The 13,942-nt window shown below is 31.2% G+C and overlaps 1 protein-coding gene, 1 long non-coding RNA gene and 1 other non-coding gene across 7 annotated transcripts; 1 reads left to right on the top strand and 2 right to left on the bottom strand.

Moving 5' to 3' along the window:
• Positions 1–970: 970 nt before the first annotated feature.
• LOC106764521 lies at positions 971–1,722 on the top strand. The gene is made up of 2 exons (XR_001375926.2): positions 971–1,250; positions 1,357–1,722. It is a non-coding gene; the product is annotated as an uncharacterized LOC106764521 (long non-coding RNA).
• Positions 1,723–1,755: 33 nt separating this feature from the next.
• On the bottom strand, positions 1,756–1,829 carry TRNAI-AAU. The gene has a single exon. It is a non-coding gene; the product is annotated as a tRNA-Ile (tRNA).
• Positions 1,830–2,660: 831 nt separating this feature from the next.
• LOC106765025 (phytoene synthase 2, chloroplastic) lies at positions 2,661–8,161 on the bottom strand. 5 transcript variants are annotated; one of them, XM_014649511.2, is made up of 7 exons: positions 7,801–8,160; positions 6,701–7,379; positions 6,544–6,594; positions 5,477–5,649; positions 4,601–4,836; positions 3,773–3,965; positions 2,822–3,001 (listed from the first exon to the last, which is right to left on the bottom strand). In XM_014649511.2, exons 2-7 carry the CDS (start codon positions 7,173–7,175, stop codon positions 2,822–2,824), a joined length of 1,308 nt encoding a protein of 435 aa, XP_014504997.1. In that variant the 5' UTR covers positions 7,176–7,379; positions 7,801–8,160. The 5 variants fall into 5 exon arrangements, with proteins under 5 accessions (XP_022637741.1, XP_014504997.1, XP_014504995.1 ...); XM_014649509.2 differs by having other exon boundaries at positions 7,807–8,160; XM_014649510.2 differs by having other exon boundaries at positions 7,939–8,160.
• Positions 8,162–13,942: the final 5,781 nt, after the last annotated feature.

The raw sequence follows: 13,942 nt of genomic DNA, 5'->3' as shown, positions 1-13,942 counted from the left end.
CTAGTGGCTTTCAATTGCTTTGTAGGTGAGTTTATGATTTGCGGTTTTTTTTTGTTTTGTTTTAGTTTCATACTATGCAATTTGAAACTTAATTTTTTTAATTTTTTTTGTACATTCTAGAGTGTGAATTTATTTTAGTTTATGAAATAATTTTTTTTTTAAATGAAACACTATTGAATTGAAAATTCCAATTTTGAATGATAGATAAGTTGTCAGACAAGAAAGAATTCAACACAGTATTTTTGTAAGTTCAGATGATTTGGTTAAACAAGATTGTGTTAGACCTTTTACAATAAAAGATATAAATAAAAATTCATTTATTTTGTGTAATAAATTTGACATGTCATGTAGTTATATTGTAATGTATTTGTATATATATTTTATACACGAAATGAATTAATTTAATAGGTGTGATCATTTAATTAGTTTTATGATTATTGTATTAAATTGACAAAGTAAATGGACAATAAAAAAAAATACACATATATTGTTAGGTTGGGAGAGAAATGATAAATATAAAAAATACAAAAAATATATAAAAGTGATTATAATTGATACAAAATAATTTGATTTTCCTTTGGTAAATTTTGTTTTTAATGGAAAAGTTTGGATATTAAGGATAATATATTGCATTCTTAATACATTAATTGATCACTCCTATGTTAGTCTATTAAAATGGAATAAGTATTTTATTATTGTTTACATAAACAAAAAAAAAAAATCTAGTAGACCCAAGAAATATATTACATACTTTGAACGATAATAATGAAAAAATGTCACGAGACATAAAATAAGGATATACAGACAAAAAATTACTAAGAGGATCTAAAACTAAAATGCAATATCTAATAATGTTGCTAGAATGTGATAAGTATATCCACTAGTATAAGTGTGACAAGTCTTTGTCTCTGTAGGGCAGTTCCTGAAGCTGTGCAGTGAAAACGGAAGAGACGAAGTGGAGAAGGAGAAGAAAATTTATGTTTTTATTTATTTTTACATTAAGGATACAATGAACATTTCATCACCGCCATTGGGGTGCAGGTGGAAAATATGGGGTGCAGTAAGAAACTGCCCCATATTTGTCCTTGACCCGACACAAACAAAAACTAATAATAAATAATCATTTGCACTGTGTTTGGTTGGAGACAGAAGCCAGAAGCGCGTCGATCAGCTAGCCACACAATAAACAGGACGATGAGGATCTTCGGCAAACACGTTTTCCCGAGCCAGATTATACTTTTTGCTTCTGGGTATGTATGCATTTGTTCTACTTCCATTCAATTCTCTAATAAATTTCAGTTTTAATAGTTCCTTGTAAACGCGCTTAAACTTGCAAACCATAACATTACATTACAGGCTTTTGTTCTTTGCATCAACAACCTATGATGTTCATAGATCCATCAAGAACAACCAAACACCCCCTTCTCAAGAGCAAGTCAAAGCCCTTCAAGACTACATCGAATCTGCGCGTCGCTCCCGTTAAATCAACGGCCTCTATTTTGCCACGTCATCTTATGAACACATGAATTATAATCTGAACTTCACATTCTTGTCATATTAGCATGTTTATTTTCACTTTAGCTTATAAGTAATCAGTTTTAGTTCCACTATTTTCAGCAAAATAAGTGGTGTTATTTCTCATTTTGAATAATCTCAAAACAGTGGGAATCCTGTTTTTGGTTGTGACAAGGAATTGACGAAAAATAAGCTAAGTTCCTGTTCTGGAACAGAAAAAGGTAAACAAAATATAAAAAATGGCCCATGCAGGTCTCGAACCTGCGACCTTCGCGTTATTAGCACGACGCTCTAACCAACTGAGCTAATAGGCCTTTTTGATATAGGATAACACTCCAAATTTCATGTAATATATGGAAAGTATATCTTTTAAAAAAAATTATCAATTTCTATCAGGCAACATAACATTGAGTGTGACTTTGAAAGATGATTTAGATGAAAGATATCTTTTAATTATTTTTGTGTAAGCACTTTTTTATCTCTCTTATCCTTTGTTTTATTATGTTGGTTAATCAATTCTTTAGTTTCCTGGTCCACAATAAACTATACATGATGTAAAATTGCAAGTGTTTTTAATTAAAAAATTAAAATAATTACTGGAAATTAAAATAATTTTATAACTTATTTATTATACATAAAATCGAAAGTGTTCACATACTACTTTTTTATATTTTTGCAATTACTTTTTATGGTAACAATAGTTATATAAAAAATTATAGTCATTATTTTGATTGGCATAAAGAGAATCACATTTTATGTTTCTGGTATTTATAATTGTAGTTTCTTACTGCTATTGACTCGCTTGCCTTGGAAAATATCATTATGCCGGGTTGTTATAATCAAATTACAATCATTAGAAACATTCCAATTAAATTATTTTTCATCTAAAACATAAGTTGCTTTTTCATGAAGTTATTATTTAATGGAAACACTTCAAAGTATGTGGTTGTAATGGAAATGTCAATTTGAAAACTTTCCAATAAAGTTTAGCCAAATTCCAATTATAATACTAACAATAAAGAAAGTAAACGTGGGTCGGTTAAAATAATTTATAACTAGCATCAAAGTGATCTATAAAAAAAAGGACAACATATTAAAACAAACTTCTTTTTCATAAAAAGGGATCATTAAAAAAGAGGACAACATATTAATCCAAACTTCTTTTTTCATAAAAAGGGGCGCATGAATATCAAAATCCAATAGTAACTAAAATTATGCCTTATTTGACTATATACAAATTGTGCTTTTGCATTTTCTGTGGCTCTCCTAAATCCATTCTTCCACCTAACATTATATGGCATTGGATTTAGGTTTTCATTACAGGAGATAATATTTTTGATGGAGGAACCACAGATCTAGCAAAAGCAACTGGCAAGGAAAGAAACTTCTTGGCTTTGCTCACATAAGCCCGCCTGGTGAAATTGTTGTAATCATTAGCTTCAATCTCGTCCAAAATCTGGCGATACAACAGCAAGGACGCCCATACCTACAAATCCCACAGAACCCTTTTGTGTTCACATGTCAAACTAGTTAAATAATGCATGAAAGGCTTCACCTTTTTCCATTTCGGTTCTAGAATTGCCATAATCTTTCTAGGAGTGTGTGTATTCTCACATGGGTAGCCCTAAAAAATTTATTAGTTCACAATCAACTTTACACTGTTACTATATTGGAAAAATGTAGTTACAATGACGTCACTCCATTAGAACACGCTACAGACTCGTATGCAGACACCTAAGAGCATAACCAATTATAAATATATTTCTTTGTTGACACTGACTGCAAACCTTTATCTCTTGGATTAAAGTTCAGATTTTTAAATTTGTTTGTGTGACTATCATTGTTAAAGAAATATTTTGACCAAGAAAATGTTTCGTCAAGCTTCCACAGGCCCACCCCATTGATTCTGAAAAGGTTTTGCATGTGTCCACTTTAAAATTTGAATAAACCAACAATTTGATCTTTCAAATATCACTAAGTAGTCCCTAAATAATAAAAGTACTGAAATGATTCCCTGAGTATGGAATATCCATCACTTTGATTCCTCCTGTGTTAACATATTATAATATATCCTCCAAGGACCATTTTGAAGGGTTTTTCAAATTTTGCAGACTATGAATCTTGATTTCTAATACTTAAATTACTTTACGGAGCATTTAGGAGAGAGGAAAATACTTCAAGGATGCATTGATGACTATTCTTAAAATCTCAGGCACAGAAAAGGTTTTATAAAATGATAAATATTGGAATTTCATACCGGCCATCTGCTAGCTTCATTAAGCTCCGTCACTCCCTTTTCTGCCTCATCAAAGAACATTCTAGCCCTTTTTATTTGGCTCTTCATGAAGTTCCTCCACTTGTCTGTCACCTTACCAGCAAATATGTCATCATCTGAAAGCCCTGCTTGAGCCAACTCATCTTGAGGTAGATACACTCTTCCTCTGCTGGCACTGTTGAAAATGAAAAGGGTTTAACCAAATTAAGATGCAGATTCATTCCTGAAATCAGTATCAGAATAAACTAACATGGTATCCTAGAAGCATATTTTGGTATTAGTTCCACAATAATTTTTCATTTTTCAGCCACCTTTTTTTTTTTTCTCTACCTTCAGGTTAGACACCACAGAGTAGTAAATCCTAACAAATCACACAGAAGCATATTCAAGTTTTATGGACCGGAGAAAGAATAAAAACAACCTGAAACTCAAACCAGACATAGCATGAATGGCTTACAGTGAGTTACCAATAAAAGAAACTCCTACACAAGTTTTGACTAGTCCAGAACAAGAAGCAACAGAAAGCCTTGCTGATATTGAACATTTATACAAAATACTGCATCTAGTATACATCTCATGCTTTTATTTTAACTTTTTGAGACGGTAAAGTCCAGCTATCATGTGTATCAATAAGGTGATATGCATCTCATAATCATCAAAACTCAAGTTAGGCATTGACATATAATTGTATGATGGACAATACCAAAATGGTTACAGTACGAGAAGTAAACTTCACAATCTTGATTCTACAAGTATTTTCTTCATAATCTTTCTAGAGACTTGAATAAACATGAATATTTACGGACTTACTCCTCTCCAACATCTCTTAGTATGTTGGTTAACTGATTTGCAATTCCTAGGGCCAAGGCAGCATTGTAAACACTCTCAGTTGTGGCTTGTGAATATGGAGAAATGCCCATGATTGGAACACTCATTATACCGACTGTCCCAGCAACATAGTAACAGTAAAGATATAGTTCATCAAAGTTTTTGTATCTCGACTTCTTAAGATCCGTTCTCATTCCTTCTATCATATCTTTAAATGGCTGCATGGACGTGAATAAAAGAGTTGAAAAATATGTCCTCTAAAAATGAAGATGAATATATTAAACTCAAGTTTATTGTAAGTAATGCCACATGATTAATGGTTTCACAAAAGTCATGTGAGGGGCACATGAAATACCTTGGCGGTTTACAAGATGTTTACAGCAAAGACAAGCAGTGATATTCTCAGAAAAATTTAAACAGCATTTCAAAATGAGCAACCGCTATATGTGATTTTTCTCCAAGGACTCAGAGATTTAAATGTAGTATAGAAATGAATTTAAGAAACAAAGAGATTAGTATCGTGAGCAGTTCAGAACTCTGATTCGGACAATACAGCAAGAAAATTTTGGACAAAGTGCATATTTGCCAGTTTGTTCCCCTTAAAAGCATGCATTGGAAGGTAAAACGTAGATTTTATGAGTGAACTAATGAAAGAGTTCAAATCAAGCAGAGGTCGATCTCATCAAAGACTAAATAAATTAAGGAAAGTATGTAAAAATAATACAAAAGATAATAATCACCTCCAAAACTCCAATTGTTTTAAAACACACAATTCATATTACACAACCTATGTCTGTGCATAGATTAGCAATGAATTTCCCGCAAATATCTTAAATGATTAAGGAAATGGATCCGTACCTGGATATCAACAGGAAATCTGGCAACTGTATCAGATAAAGCAGCATCGAGCATATCAAATGGACGACCTTGAAAAAGTTCTTCCAGTCTTGATTCCCACCTATCCAAAGCACTTGGTGTAATTTGTGAAGCATTAGGGCCGTCAACAAGTTCATCTGTTCTCCTGCACCACACTGAAAAACAGGGATCAATATAAGGCAATTGAGTAGTTCGCCTTACAGTCTTGCACGATCATGTGACAAAAGATATATAATACACTACAAGATAAAGCACAAGCAAATTTTATTCACTAAGGAGTCCATGAGAGCTGCCACAGTTTACCCATGTCCTTCAAATTTTGGTTATCAAAATGAACATAGATTTCAACAGCTGCAAATGTCTAACAATTTAAGCATTTTCAGTCAGAGATTAGGTAAGACAGCAGTGCTGTTGCAGTTTTATCATCTGAAGGTGAAAGCTTCATTATTGATTGCTCACTTTAAAGGTTTGTCAATTTATAGTGCACATAAGAGGATTAAGTTCTCATTTACATATTTGGTCAGATACATTTTCACGCAATGATTTAGTTTCACCAAGGAATGTACATTGTCACGGGTTCCTTTGAAGTTTAGAAGGAACATAGACAGATGTTTTCAATTTTTTAGGACTAATTCAAACACTTACGTTTTTAAATCAGATTAAATGTTAATCGAAAAACCAGATTTTCAAGCCTGAAGACCTAGAGCGAAACAAGTCTACTAGTTCTTGTTTCAAACATAAACTACCCTGAAAGTTCCAAAAAGATTTTATCAAGTATATAATTAGTCAACAAGCTTTCTAGTGACCAAAACTTTGTTTCTTGCGCTTTTAACTTCTGAGTTAAATACTGCAATTAGATATGGAATTTGGATCCAAACTGAGTAACAATAAACCATCTTAGTGCATTCTAAAAGCAAAAAATTCTGTTGTTAGAACATGTCTCAATTCAAGAACAGTTTGTGAAAAGTCTTCCTAAAGTATTTGCTTGAGGTGATTCCAACTATACTGTAAGAGAAAGAAATCCTAACCAAATAAGCATGATCACTCACCATATATTGCCCAAATAGCTCTTTGCCTTTCGGGAGTCATTAGGAGAGTTCCTGCAAAGACAAAAGCCCATGTAAATTGGACTCAAACCATGCCACAAACCCAAATGAAATCTGAGGTTGACATCCTCACATGAAGGAAAGATAAGAGAAAGCTAACCCAGGTAAAACGTTTTAGCGTATTCTGCACAAATTTCTCCACAACGATCATATGCTTCACTCAACAAGCTCAAATTCCCAGGCAGAGCAATATCTGGTCTTGCGTCAATTTCACCCTTAGAGCCAAACTTCCTCTTAACCAAAGATGCCTGCTTCAACACCACATCATAGACCTTCTGCTCTGACGAAACAGCCACTTCTCCAGCTGCTGGGTTTGCAAGCACATTCGCTACCATAGGGAAGTTGCTAGCACGTTCTATGCCAGACCGTCCAACACATGTATACTTCATGTCTGTACTCAAAGAGTAAAATCTCCATCTCCTCTCCCTATCCTTCGCTCTAATCGACCCATAATCCTGAGACATAACCTTGGAAGAATCCAAGAACTTCACATGTTGGATAGAATCAAATAATCCGGTGGAACGCGAAACCTCCAAACCAGGGAAGGAAGCAACCCATAGTAATGTCACAGACATGACTAAACAATTGTGTTCTTGAAACTTGCTTGTGGAGCTTGTTCTTTCCTCCTTGATTTCCTATTTCTCAAATATTAATCCTTCAGCGAACCACTAAATTGAAGACACCGGCAAATCACGCAAAACAACTGCCGCTATTCCCATGCAAGTCTCAGAAACCAATTCCAGCAGCTGCAAAACTTGTTCTACCAAAGATATCTGTGACTGAACAAAAAAACAAACATCTTATTCAGCATCACAGTGATATCAACCTAAAACAAGACAAAAAATAATAAAACAAAACAAAACAAGAAAAACCCTTTTGGTCAGATACAACAAGATTACAAAAACACACCTAATGAAGATCCAAATCCAAACAACACCCCCCTCCCCACACCCCCCGGAAGTAAAAAAAGAGTTGCAACTGTCACCAGAGAAAATACTAGCCAACAAACAGTGTTTGCTACGACTTTTCATCCATCCATACATTCATTCATTCCAGCACCAAAACAGCACTAAATTATGAAGTTGGTCAAGCATATTATCTACCTACGTACTATACTTACTAACCTACACGAAAATCCAACCTCTTAGAGAAAGAGCATGAATGAAAAGATAAAAAAAAAAAAAAAGTGCAGATACACACAAACACCTGTGCTGGGTGGTGCTGCTGTGACCCACTCAGGAGAGGTTCCCATTAATTGGAAAAATGGTTGAAGGCATCAACATCATGGAAGAAGCAAAAACTAACAACGGCCACTAAAGAGCAATTTCTTATACTCACCACATGATATGACCCACCAAACTCTCTCCACTCTTCCAGACCTTAATACTATTTTTTTCTCGTCTTTTTGTTTCTTCCTCTTTTAAAAAGAAAAAGGAAAAAAAAATGTGCCCCTTTTGCTAATTTCTCTTACGGCATTTGAGACCACCCTCTTGTGTGATACATCAGAACTTCTGGTTCTGAGTCTCACACGCCTCTTGTTACAAGAGTTTGTTCTTTGGAGCCTTCTGTGTCTCAATTCAACGTTAGCTACTCACATTTATAATGGGTCGGGTTCCCGGCTCCATACCCGCATTTTGCTTTTGGAGTCAGCTTTTATTCTTCTTGGTAAAAATAAATATTTCATAAAGAAATGTCGGAAAAATATTCAATAGGAAATTAAATTACATTTATTAACCATACAGTTTTCACATATAGAAAATTAATCATATTAATTATAGTGTGCAGTTTAAAAAGTAAAATAAGTAAAAAAAAAATAGGGTGGAGACAAAAATGGAATAGTATTTTTATAGATGATAAAAAATTGATGCTTTCCTCTAAATTAAGAAAACAAATAAGTCATTTCAATTGTTAAAGAAAAAATAAATTTTCATATTTCATTGAGTATGTGATTTATTATATAAATAAATTCAATAACTACAATATTCAAGGTTTATTTTACTTAACAATGAATTTACTCACTGGGTTCTTTAACAAGAGTTGTTTATATATCTTCTACTTGAAACATTTTTTTTGTTTTTATAATAAAATAGGGGATGTGAAAATGTCAAAATATTAAATTATAAATGAAAAATTCCTTAGTAAAATAACATCCTCAAAAATTAGAAGCTCATCTTTTACTGGTTCATTGTTAACTAAATATTATAAAATAATTAATAATATATATATATATATATATATATATATATATATATTAGTGAAAATGAAAGAAAATTAAGAATTACGGAAACCATTTATTTCATCTAAACAGTTAATGTGAAATAAAATTAAAAGTAAGTAATTACATTTACTCTATAATGCATAAAATAATACGAAAACATCATGAAACTTATAAAAATAGAAAAAAATTAAATAATAATGAAAATAATTATTTTCATTAATTTATTATTTGTGAAAGTACCGTTAATACATTATAGTATATTAAAATAATTAAATTTCATTGAATTATTAGATATTAGGTGGCAAAAAAAAACACATATTGCATTATCACATGGTTCTCTCTTATGTAGGAAAATACACTTCCCATGCATAGCTCTTAATTTTTCTCTTTATTTAGATAAAAAATTACCATTACAATTAAAAACTCATTGCCAAGACATTTACTCAATGTTATTAATATAGTATTAATTATTTATTAAATGTAATTGGTTTATTAAATTCAATAATTTTAATGCTAATAAATGAATATGATTGTAATAAATATAAAACCATTTTAGTTAATATATTAAACAAAATTTAATTTTCATTGATGTAATGATTTAATTTTAATAAATAAATATAATTGTAACAGATGTTCAAATTTTTTAAATAACTCTTCTTATTTTAAGAAATTATTACAAATTTATATAAATTACATATACGAGTTAAATTTTATTATGTTTCACAATATTTCGAAATGGAGAAATTCAAATGTGTCCTATTCTCTATATACTACTTAAAACACATTACATTTTTATAATAATAAATAATAATAAAATTTTGTTGTTGTTGTTATTATTATTATAATTATATAATTAAAATTTTTTTGTAAATAATTTTTATTTATTTTTTAATAAAATAGATAAGTTTAAAAAAGTAATCAAATGAAAAGAAAAGGTTAAATTTAAGAAAAAAATCATCACTTCAAATGTAAAACGGATAAAATAATTATTTTTATTTAAAAAATATTTATTTAAAGGATAAAATTAAAAAATCCGTGAAAATATATATATATATATATATATATATATATATATATATATATATATATATATATATATATATATATATATATATATATAAGGATAGCACAATTTTTCCACATAATTTGATTTTATATATTTATGTTCTATTTAAATTTATTGAAGAAGAAATATTTTTAAAAAAATAATTTTAGTTAAACATATACTTTATTGTGCTGCTTTTCTAGGTAGATTAAATTTATTTATGATAATATTGTACAATGTTATTTAATTATATTATGCTTTAAAATCAAAATTCTATTTTGGTTTATGTGTTTAAAATTATTATCGATGACAAGAAAATTAACCTTCCAAATAATTTCGAGTAAAATTTTCGATGTGGGTAAGATTAGTATTTTTAATAAAGGCGACGAACACATTACGGTCATTAATAAGATGAGTATGGTATAATCATGTCCATATTTTCAAATCTAACATATATGATTTTTTACATAAATATTTTTTAGAATTAAAATTATTGAAAAAAGGTAAAAGTTATGTATACAAAAAAAAAATAATTACAATATTATGAAATTATTATGCATTGAATTGTAAAATTATTTTTTCATTGCAAATCATTTGTAAATATTTTAAATCATTATATATTTTATGTTCGATCGTCTAATAAGTTTTACTTTATTTATATTAGTTAATACTAGTTTCAACTTTATATTTATAGGAAGATGTTACAATATTGTAATATTTTTTAGAATTTAATTTTTTTAATTTCCATAATCTAAATAGTCTACCAAATGAGTCACAAAAGATTAAGAATATTTTTATAATACAATCACAACAAATGATACAAAATAAATTATTTTCACATTTTTTTACCTAGTTTATTATAATTTAATTTTTACATTGATTTTAATTTTGTGATAGTAGTTTTATTAATTTTTCTGTATTAATTTATTTTTGTAATAAGGACTTAGAGTTTTCACTTGTATATAGACCCGACCCGGGTAGAAAAAGTGATTCGGATACGACCCAGGAATGACGGCAGGTACGAAAAGTGCGCGAGAAAAGTGAAATCCACGTGGATGCAATCATCCAATCAGAGAAAGATAACCTTATCGTGTGCCACAAAGCGGTGTTCAAAACGGTGATGTGGTTGACTTACACGTGGCGCTCTCCTATTGACTCCACCAGGTGATACACTTATTTCACGGGTTTGCGGATTGGTTTGGTGGTGAGAGCGTGGGCCCTACCGGGTTGCCAATTATAGAGTTTTTGCTCTTTTTTACCCTTAAATGGGCTGCATGGGGCCCAGTGGGCCTTTGTCGGTTTGCATTATACCCTACACAGTGGAAAAGTGGAACAAATGAATAGGGATGGGACACACACGTTCGTTCCAATAAAATTTGACACGTACGCAATTTGCACATTGTTTGGATCTCATGCACTGGAACACTATTTCACTGTTTTTGAGTTTACTTGTCTTGACGCAGATCCACGGACACTTGTCACTGCTATTTACCGAAACTTCATTGGTAGGTCAAATTAAATCACAAACATTTGGGTACTTTAAGGTTTTTGGAATTAATTAATGGACCTAATTCTATATGATAGTGGGAAACGTTTTTGACTCAGATCTCATTACCTATTATTTAATGGGAAAAAGGGGTTATAGTGTTGAGAATTAAGACTCGAGGTTGGTTAGATTGGTAAACATGATTAGATTAATTAAATGTGGAAAGTGATGAATGATTAGTTTATAGGAGTGAGAGTGTTAGTTATTTTGATAGGGTATTCAAGGGTTGAAACTCTCTTGTTCGGTAAATTAAATTTTTTAATCTTTTATTTGGATTTTTCTCTCTCATGCCTAAAATCTTTGTATTGTTTGTATTTAAAAAAGGGATGAGTCGTACCAAAATTGGCATTCGTAGGAATAAAGAATCAGTGTGGGGATATGTTTGGTAGGTCATGGATATAAGATATTTTCTTATCTTCTAAATTGGTTGGTATTTTTGCACCGTTAAATTGTTGGTACATGCGAGGTTGGTATCACTTCCTCATTGGAGATGTGTTCCGCTTCAATTAATCACAGAACAAGTAATTGATATGGTTTGACTTGGTAACATAAATTAGGTTATTAAAGTTCTTTTTATAAATTTGAATTAATTTAGTTTCACAATTATGAATCTAAGTTTGGTTTAAAAATAATTATCGTAAAGATTAGGTTGTTTCTTGTTGGTACAATTTCGTTTTGAAGAAGTTGTGAAATACATATACAATTTCTAACTTTTAAAGATAAAGTCGTAGAAGGATAAGTCGTGGAAAGAGAACACGACTTCTTTAACAATATTGAAGTCGTATTGGTTAAAGACAATTTATGTGAACATTAAATTTAATTAATCAGACATGATTAAGCTTAAAGCAATTCAGTTACGTGACTTCAGTCAAAAATAAAACTAAAGTTGCCATAGGGTTAAGCGATTTTTATTAAAAACTTATTGAACTAAAGTCATACTTGCAGTGGGAGACTTCTACTTAAATATTAGTTAAGTCGTGTTTGGTGTTGGCAATTTCAACCTAAAATTAATTTGCAATTAAGTTGTGTCATGACTTGACGACTTTTATCTAAAAGTAATTGAATTAAAATCGTACTTTGGGTTGACGACTTCAGTGTTAATGGTTAAAGAAGTCATGTTATCCTTCCACAACTTTGTTAAAGAAGTTGTGCTCTCCTTCCATGACTTTATCTTCAAAATTTATAAGTCATGCAAGATAGAAAATGATATCCAATCTTGATTTGCATTGATCATGTATTATTTAAATACAAGTAATAATGAACAATGATGTTAGGAGTTTTGTTAAAAAATGTGGGTATGTCAGAAGTGCAAATATGAGAGTAAGACTTCTTTGAGTTTATTACAACCATTGTCTATTCTAGATTGGGCTTGGTAGTATATCACCATGGATTTTGTGGAGGGCTTACTTAATTCCTTTTGTAAGTAGGTAATATTTGTGGTGGTAGATAAGTTGAGTAAGGCATCTCATTTTATGGCTCTTTATCATCCTTATTATACTATTGATGTTGCTCAATTATTCCTTGATCATATTTTTAAGCTGCATGGATTTCCAGACTCTATCACTAGCGATAAAGACTCTATCTTCATTAGTCAATTTTGACAAGATCTTATAGTTGTCCAGGGGGTTTAGATTCAACTTTCCACTGCCTACCACCCACAAACAGATGGGCAAACAGAGATTGTTAATAAATGTTTGGAAACATATTTAAGGTGTATGTGTGCATACTCCCCTTCTTATTGGTTTAAGTGGTTTCCCTTAACGAAATGATGGTATAATAGCACCTTTCATAGCTTCATTCAAGCTACTCCTTATGAGGTAGTATATGGACAAGTCCCTCTTGTGGGTCTACCTTACTTAGCAGGAGCTTCTAAAGTTTAGTTAGTAGATAGGAGCTTAGTCAAAAGGGAGGAGATGTTGAAACTCATCAAGTTTCACATGAAAATAGCCTAGGATAGAATGAAACAAATGATTGATAGAAATAGATTAGACGAACAATTCAACATTGGGGATATGGTATAAATACAGTTGCATCCTTACAAACAAATTTCAGTAGCTGCTAGAAGCAACGTGAAACTATCACCCAAGTTTTGTGGCCCACTTAAGGTGTTGAAGCATTGAGGTTGTGGCCTACGAGATAAAGCTTCCTTCTAGTTCAAACATACATGATGTGTTCCATGTCTTACAATTGAAGAAGCAGATGGGTGATGGAGTAACTTTGATAAGGACATATTTTACCATGATTTCAGTAATGAATTAAGAGAAAATATCAACTTTTCCTTTACCTTTTACCTTGTAAATCCTAGTTTTCTCTTAGTTTAGAAAGTGGTTACACTTTTAACTTTAATGGAATAGTTTGATCACTAATCCCTGGTTTTATAGGCTTAAAGTATTTGGAAGAAGTCTGTGCATCAAATGAAGACACTGGAACCCAAAGAAAACAAGAAAAATAGCCTAAAAGGTGAATTCTGGGATGCTGCCGCTGGGCTACCGCTTGAGCGGTGACGATGCTGTTCCAGCCAAAATGTGGCGCC

Source organism: Vigna radiata, chromosome 6 (assembly GCF_000741045.1).
Source record: "Vigna radiata var. radiata cultivar VC1973A chromosome 6, Vradiata_ver6, whole genome shotgun sequence".
Taxonomy (NCBI): Eukaryota; Viridiplantae; Streptophyta; class Magnoliopsida; order Fabales; family Fabaceae; genus Vigna; species Vigna radiata.
Note: the sequence above shows the minus strand (reverse complement) of the source record. Positions and strands in the feature narration are given on the sequence as shown.